General features: G+C 28.9%; 1 protein-coding gene across 1 annotated transcript; it reads right to left on the bottom strand.

Moving 5' to 3' along the window:
- Positions 1 to 3282: 3282 nt before the first annotated feature.
- LOC108806248 (cytochrome c oxidase subunit 6b-1) lies at positions 3283 to 4898 on the bottom strand. The gene is made up of 5 exons (XM_018578310.2): positions 4728 to 4898; positions 4120 to 4425; positions 3937 to 4019; positions 3756 to 3837; positions 3283 to 3564 (listed from the first exon to the last, which is right to left on the bottom strand). Exons 1-5 carry the CDS (start codon positions 4767 to 4769, stop codon positions 3511 to 3513), a joined length of 567 nt encoding a protein of 188 aa, XP_018433812.1. The 5' UTR covers positions 4770 to 4898; the 3' UTR covers positions 3283 to 3510.
- Between the last annotated feature and the right edge of the window lie 3318 nt (positions 4899 to 8216).

Genomic DNA, 8216 nt, shown 5'->3' with positions numbered 1-8216 from the left:
GTGAAAAACGTCAAAGTGAAACTTATATAGAAACGGGGGAGTACGTAGTTATCTTTCTTTTTTTATCAAACATGTAATTAAATTTAAAGATGGTTCATATGTATTAAGTTCACATTCAAGCTAATGTGATAGTTTAGCAGTTTCCCGACATATAGCGCTCAAAGATCATTTTCTTGACTTTCCATAGGGGATGTAAAAACTAAAAAACAGGCAGGCGCTTCAGACGGGATAATCATATGGAGGACTTAGCATTAGGCTATTCAGCTCTGTCGCGTGAATCCATTCCCATATTCTGCAAGTGAAATAGAAACATGATTTATCAATGACTATAATTTGGTTTGATAATGGGAAAATTCAATGAATCCTAATGATTATCCAGTGTAAGTAATTTTATAGTGGTTAACAAAACATGCAATGCAAATGGTGAGTCTCGATTAGCCAGCCAGTCTATTATCTAATGTGATCGAATTGAGACTGGCCCTTTTTCTTATAATGAAGGAAACACTGGCTTTAAAAGAATAGCTTAAGCCTTTTTATGAACCCGCTCAACCTAAATGGCTACTATTGAGTACATTATCTAAAATATTAAAACTGAAGTACAAATTTGAAATAGCCCTAACTTTTCCTAAAGAATTACAATCTCATGCCCACTGAATAAATAATATAGATTTTGTTTAAAAAAAATATTCAAAATATAGAATCACTACAATTAATGGAAATCTAACTATTAAATATGAAATTAGTTAGATCACTAATACTAAATCATGATATCAATAGGATTTTTAAACATTAAATTCTACTATATTGACATATATATTGCAAATAAATGAGTTGGAATATAGAGTTAATCTTAAAAAACTCTAAGATTTCAGATACATGCATAAACTCTATTAAATCATACCCGAACCGTAACTGAACTGAGAACACTCAAATACTCGAATGGTTCTTATATTTTTATATCTGAAATAACTGAATCAAACCGGAACCGTACCGAAAACCAAATGGATACCTGAATATATAAAAATATTAATTATATATACATATAACGTAACTAAATATATATTTATAAGTTAAAGTTTTATTTAAAAGAATCCAAAATATTTGAAGATAACTAAATTATTATAAAATATCCAAACTGTCTGGACTTCCCAAAAGTATCCGAAAGTATTCAGATATTTTAATCTAAAATATCCAAAATAATCCAAAATATCCAATTTCTTAATCTAAATCACCCTAATCATTTGAAATTTTATCCTAAATAACTAATATTTTACCAGAAATATATGAACTACCTGAACCGGAACCAAATAAGAACCAAATTTTTTTATGGTTAGTAAAATTTGAGTGCTCATTACCTTTTTACATTCCACAAAATATTCCCAATATATAAAACATAGTTAATCTTTAACCGTCAAGCATCAATTTACCTAATTTATAGTAACCACATAAATTTTTCAGATTGGAATCTTTAATTTCCTAAAATAAAATTTAAATATAAAAGAAAATGATCGAATATTATTATACTAACACAAAAATCTTTTTTTTTAAACTCCAAAGAAACAATGTTGTGTGACAAAGAATAAAGAATCAAACAGAACCAAAACCCCAACCAGCTAAAAAACCAAAGAATAAGAGATGCCTGAAACATCTGCTTCTACGAAACCAAAACACAACCAAAATCCTCCCGCCAGTTCCATTAAATCATTCTGGATCTCGCACCTTCATCATCAATAAGCTTCGCTAGCCATCGAGGTCTTCCTTGAGCGACATATGACTGAAGTCCTTTTTTCCTTCGTGACACTCCTAGCAATCAAGAAACTAGTTTTATTTGCCTCTCTCGTAACCGCTTCTGAAGCTTCAATCTCGATGTAATCTATATGCCCAATAATCTGGCCAAGCCCTTGGTCTGTTAACAGCTCCAACCAGTTCTGAAGCTTCAATCTCATTGTAATCTAAGCATGTAATCTTATTGTATTTAATTGAATTCCAAATTCTTTATAGAAAATCAAAAGTAAAGCCAACTGATCAATATTTCTATATTAATACCAAAACATTTTATTTGTTCAATTAAATTCTATATTCTTAGGCAAACCATATAAGAATTACATTTATTAATAGGATAATCAATAATAGTAAAGTTTTAAAGTTATTTCAGTATTAGTGTCCATGACTTTGAGAAAAAATATTTAAAATCGGTAAATTATCTAAGAATAATTAAGTATTACTTTTAATTAAATATTTTATACAAGACTATATATAAATAATTAATATTTTATAGTATTATTTCATGCATATTTTATATAAATATTTTGCCAATGCAAATCTAATAATACAAATATATATAGGAAAACAACTAATGTAATTGGCTATCCAAAACAATAAATTGCTGAATATGAACAAAAATAGTTTTGTGTAAATATATTATAAATATATATTACAAAAAAATATATTAAAAGTACTAATTTTTATAACAGTAAAAACATGTATTTGTTTTAGGAAAATGTATTTGACAAGGGCCTACACCAATTGAAATATATCTGTTTAGACATGTATTTATTTAAAAAAAAAGTCAAATATGAACTTCGTATATAAGTTAAAACAAAAAATTTGGCATATAACTTAATAAAAATTTGAAGTGTATTTATATCTATAATATTTACGTTTTAATGTTTAATATATCAAAATAAATTGAATAGAAGCCGATAGAACTGTAAATCTCATATATTAGAAACATCGAAAACTAAATGCATCGAACAAAATACACCAATGTCAAAACTAAATAACATATTAATCTACAAAACTAAATAACATATTAATCTACAAGATGAACAAAAATATCTATTTGATAACATACTCAAAAATTAGAATATATAATAACCAAAAAAGCAAATATCCGTGAGGGCGCACAGATCAATATCTTGTTTCCATTGAAATCGATGTTTTTATTCAAGAGCTGTTGAAGGTCAACGCCGGTATCTTGGTTACACAGACAAGGGTCACCGAGTAGGACCGAGAAAAGGACCGATTTCAGGAAAGGGACATCGTTCAGAAGAATCTTCTTTATTAAAATCCATTACCGAACTGTCTCTCTTCCAGAAGTAGAAAGAGGTGATGAGACATAAGAAGTGAATATTTAACAAAGCTTATGGACTTGTAGGCTAATTATATAGGTTATAGCGAAAACCAACTTCTGATGAATGAATCAGATGTAATCAAACAGTTTTTGGTGATGAATGATAATATACCATTTTCTTATGGTCTCCGGTACTAATAATTCAAGCATAGAATAACTCAGAATAACATATCAGAATCAGAAGATCCTCAAAACTTGAATTGAGCATATAGATAAAAGAAAAGAAAATTTGAGATTATAGTTGTTAAATTCTCACATCTTATGATGAAGAACCAGAAGTGCTGGTTCAGTAAAATCTTATTGAACTCTGCAGTGTAATTGGAGCGACATTATCAAGGTAACATCAAAAGAGGATTCTTCTTGAGGCAGGAGTATCTTTAGAGAGGACCAGGGAAAGTTCCATTCTCTCTTTGCTCGTTCCACTTATCAACCTACAACACACAAAAAAGATACATTTGTGCTCAAATTAAGAAGCAGAGAGGGTACCAAACAGAACTAGTTTCGTGGCAGCTTGTAATCTCAAAATAGTGAATCAAAATAGTGAAGCAGTGTGTTTAAAGGTCCTTATTTAATCAATCATCATCAACCAAGTTACTAAAAACACTAAAGGAGTGAAGTATACCCATTCGCCGGGGCAAAGGGATCGATAAAACTTTGAAAACTTATCACATTCTGGAGCGTCGTCACCCTTAGCAGCTACACATCTGGAGATTTCAAAACAATCAGAAGACTTAGACATGGTGAGAGAGAGAGAGAGAACAGAATTAAGGGAAATATACAGCAAGGGCATTGGGGTTATTCACCTGTGATATTCAATGTAACGAGTGAAACAATGCCTTGTTTGGTTTGTTGTCGGGAAACGGAAATCAGCAGGAGCTGTCTCAAGCTGCAAAGAAAAAGACACCAAATAATGAGCCAAACTCAAGACAGAACAAAAAAGCAAAGACAGCTTTTTCATCGGTGGATAGGTACTAACTAGAACATACCTTGATCTCATCAGGAGTCTCCTCAGCAACTTCTTCACTAGCGTCATTACTTTCCTCAACCGCAGCAGGAGCCTCATCAGCATTGTCTTCCGCTGTCACAGCAGGAGCCTCTTCAGAAGCAGGAGGAGACTCAGACTTGTCCTCAACAGCAGGAGGAGACTCTGACTTGTCCTCAACCTCAACAGCAGGAGATTCTTCACCGGCTTTGTCGGTGCTGACCTCTTCAGCTTGAGTAGTAACCTCTAGAGCAACCTCGACAGGCTTAGCACTTGTGTCTTGCTTCACTTCTTTCTCCAAATGATATTGCTAAACCAAATGAATTCAAGATATTAAACCAAATGATACCCAACATAAAAGATCTTCTTTTTGTCCCTAAGTAAAGCTAAGGTCATAGAAGAAAGAACAAAGTCCAATCTTGTTGACCAGTTTCAGAACCAGATCTGACAAATGTGAAGTCAAATGAAAAGAAATCACCAACAACGGAAGAATCAAAACCTAAATCAATGAGACTAAGCTGATTATTCAGTAGATCGGATGCAATAAGAGATTAGAAAAGAAAAAGCAGAGCATCGGCGGAGATTCGAAATGAGTGAAGAAGAAGAGAATACCTCAGAGAGCGATTGAGTTTGAGCAGCTGCAGATTCCGCCATTGGAGTTAGTGGTCTCAGAGATTCTTCTTCAGAGCGACGAGGATCGGAGAGACAGAGAATCTTATTGATGATAAAACGGACTCTCTTGGTGTTAGGTTTTTAAGTTCTTTCAGGATCTATCTGACCATTCCCCCACATACAGCTAAAACGACAGTGTCTTGTCCTTACATGAAATGGGCCTGAAGCTCCTTGCTCTGCTTTGGGCCCAGTATATCTATCTACCATGATCCGTAACTCCTTTTTTAATGGAAATGATAGTTTGTTTATTTTTAGTTTTATAATAACATTTGAATATCCAAAGATGCCCGTCTTTTGTCATTTATATGGATGTGAAGTTACTAATTTGGCAGTTTGGTTTGCAGAGTTAATATAAATCTGTGTATGTTTGATAACAAAATAAAATAAAATTTGAATACTAATATTTTGAAAGATTAAAAATGATATAAATATATTTTGACAGAAAATATGATTTTACCATATTCGTAAAAAATTATGTTATGATTTTTACAGAAAAGAAAACATAATTTGTTGTTTTGCCAGAAAGCACGATTTTCGATTTTGACGAAAAATGCAGTTTCACAATTTTGATGAAAAGACTTGATTTAAGACATTATCTTATGAAGAAAAAGACCCAAAAGATATGCAATTATACAGATTGTTTGAGCCAATAAAAAGAAAATAACATAGGAAACCAATATCCAACAAAGTAAATTTCATATGATAAACTGTGATCTATTTAAAATCTTATTTTCTTATCTACTGTTTAGAATTCATTGTAGTACCATTTAAATAGTTGTTTAACATGTATTATTTTATAATTTACATTAAGCATTGAATATATAACATTTTTTGTTCAAAACATTTTAATATATAACTTTTAAACAGAATATATCACATAATATTAGAGAGAGTCTAATTTGAGATATAACAAAATCATTTAACATATGTCCATTCACCTATATTTTAGGAATCAGCTAATTACAATTATTATCATAAAAAGTGCAAAGATTTCCAACAAAGATCAAAGCATTTAATAAAGGGATAATTTGAAAATTACCCTATTTATTATTTAAAATTTAAAATTACACCTATATTTTTATTTTCTGAAAACTACACTTTCTAATATATGAAAATATATTTTTATCCTGCTTCTAATTAAACAATTAAATTCGAAGATTATTATATATATTTGAAATAAATAAATATTAATAATTAGTGTAACAAATAGAAAAATTAGGAAATATATAAGACTTATCTATATCTTTTAATTTTACGAATTTTATGTGAGCAAGTTGACAAAAAAATGTGAGCAAATAAATTTATACAACAGTGTTGCAAACAAATTTATATTCTCCTAATACGATCTTGTGAGCAATATTATTAGGCCAATATTTCATAATTTAGTTTTGTATAACTATTCAGTTTGAAACTCTTTGCTATTAAGGATGATCCATATTTGATTTTTAAGAACTCTTCCACAGTTATTTTTCTATCTTTATTTGTTATACCTAGATTTTTTAAAGAAAACACCAAAACAATTAGAATGAAAATAAGTGCTAAGCCTAAATTTATACTTTGAAGAACCTTATAATTTAGAGGAATTCACAAATATTAATACCTTTTTATTTTTCTTTGCTATTCTTTCATTTTCTATAGTCATTGTTGTTATTTGATTAGTTAAAAATTTAGGATAAGATGAAATTTGAAGCAAAATTTGAAATTTGAAATTTAGCATAGACCATGGAAAATAAAGAGAAAAGAGAGAGAAAGAGACCAAAATCATAATAGAATGAAAAAAATTAAAATGAGAGAATCGTAGAAGTTAAAGAGAGACAATATCAACAAAACGGAAAATAAGATACACAAAATTATTACGCTAGGATATACATAGGTGAAGAAATAACATTTCAAAAATAGAGATCAAAAGCATAGAGTCATAGACATATATGCTTAGTTAATTGAAAAATAAAAATAAAGAACAAAAAAATGAGTGGCGATGGTGTTTTTTCCAGTAGAGATAATATATTATTAGTTTTTTTTTAAGTATGGGGGAAATCTTATTGTTATTGACTTGTTTCTTTTAACACATCCTATGTACTGTTCAAGATCTCTTTTTAAGGACTGATTATTTTAGTGAAAGTTAATTATTTGTTGTTTGTTGGATACATGTTATATTATGAACAACTAATCTACCCATTTTTGTGGCCACGTGACATGATATTTAATTCTTATTGCGAGCAATCGGATCTTTCTGTCGCTGATGGACAAGGTTTTAAGAGTTTAGTCGGTTGGATCTCAGTTTACCGGACACTTTCAGATTATCAAAAAAATGAACAACTAAGATGCTATCACTTGGTAATTTGTGTTTTTATTAAAAATTTAAAGCAAATTATTTATTTTAATAGGATGACAATTTGAAATATCTTTTTTTATGAAGAGATCAATATGAAAATAATAGAAGAGGAGAGGCCAAATATAATTCCACAAGTTTATAGAAGAGATAGAAGACAAGGTTAATGATCTAAGAACAACTCCAGACGAGAATCTTATGTAGTATTTCAGGAAAAAAAATGACAAATTTTCATTTTTTAACATTTTAACCAAATCAACTAACAAAACATATAATGATCCATATATATATGTATGTATGTATGTATGTATGTATTTTTCAGTCAATATTTCACTTTTGGTCCAACTAAACTGTTGACATCAATATTTTTGTTAATTTATAACAATTTAGTGAATTACATAATATGATCTAAAACTTAAATTTCAAAAAATTAACATCAACAAATTCATAATAAAAATGAGAAAAATCCTTTTGTGCTATTGCTTTTTCACCATTTTTATCAAAATCATGTCATATATATATATATATTAGTCTCATGAATTATTTTTCCTCTTTTTGACCACCAAATTTAATCTTACAAACAAAAAGAAATGACGGAAAATTGTAACAAAAACTAATATACAATAAAAATCTAGATTTAGAAAGAATCATGTAAAACAACACCTAAAGGAAAAATAAAAGTACATAGTGTAACTTGAGTTTGTTGAAAAGTTTAGTCAATAAATAATAATTTAGTGATAATTACATAATAAAATGGAAAACATAAAATTTGAAGAATAAATAGAAAAAAAATCATTAAAATTAAAGTAAAATAAAAAATTTAAAGTATTTTTTTCACGTTTCATCAAACGTACAACAACGAAAGCGTAAATCTAGTGGAATTTTTTTTTCTTTGTCACCAAATTCAAACTTAGATAAATTAACAGAAATCGAAGGAAATGATAAAGTCATAACAAGGATATTAATACAAAAGGAAAACAAAGATTTTACAAATCAGTTTGAAAATTAAAAATGACAAGATATAAGAAATAAAAAAGTAGTTTAATAAAAATACATAATGTAAGTTAGTTTGGTGAAAATTTTAGTAAAAATATAAA

The sequence above is a fragment of the Raphanus sativus genome, chromosome 6 (genome assembly GCF_000801105.2).
Source record: "Raphanus sativus cultivar WK10039 chromosome 6, ASM80110v3, whole genome shotgun sequence".
Taxonomy (NCBI): domain Eukaryota; kingdom Viridiplantae; phylum Streptophyta; class Magnoliopsida; order Brassicales; family Brassicaceae; genus Raphanus; species Raphanus sativus.
This window is presented reverse-complemented; position numbering and strand designations above follow the sequence as displayed.

What these genes read in the sequence shown, in the direction of transcription:
- LOC108806248 (XM_018578310.2), bottom strand. Translation starts at nt 4,769, where the DNA reads ATGGCGGAATCTGCAGCTGCTCAAACTCAATCGCTCTCTGAG. An exon ending in AGACTCCTGATGAGATCAAG is followed by an intron (nt 4,020 to 4,119) that starts GTATGTTCTAGT and finishes TTTTCTTTGCAG; the next exon opens with CTTGAGACAGCTCCTGCTGA. An exon ending in CGTTACATTGAATATCACAG is followed by an intron (nt 3,838 to 3,936) that starts GTGAATAACCCC and finishes TGAAATCTCCAG; the next exon opens with ATGTGTAGCTGCTAAGGGTG.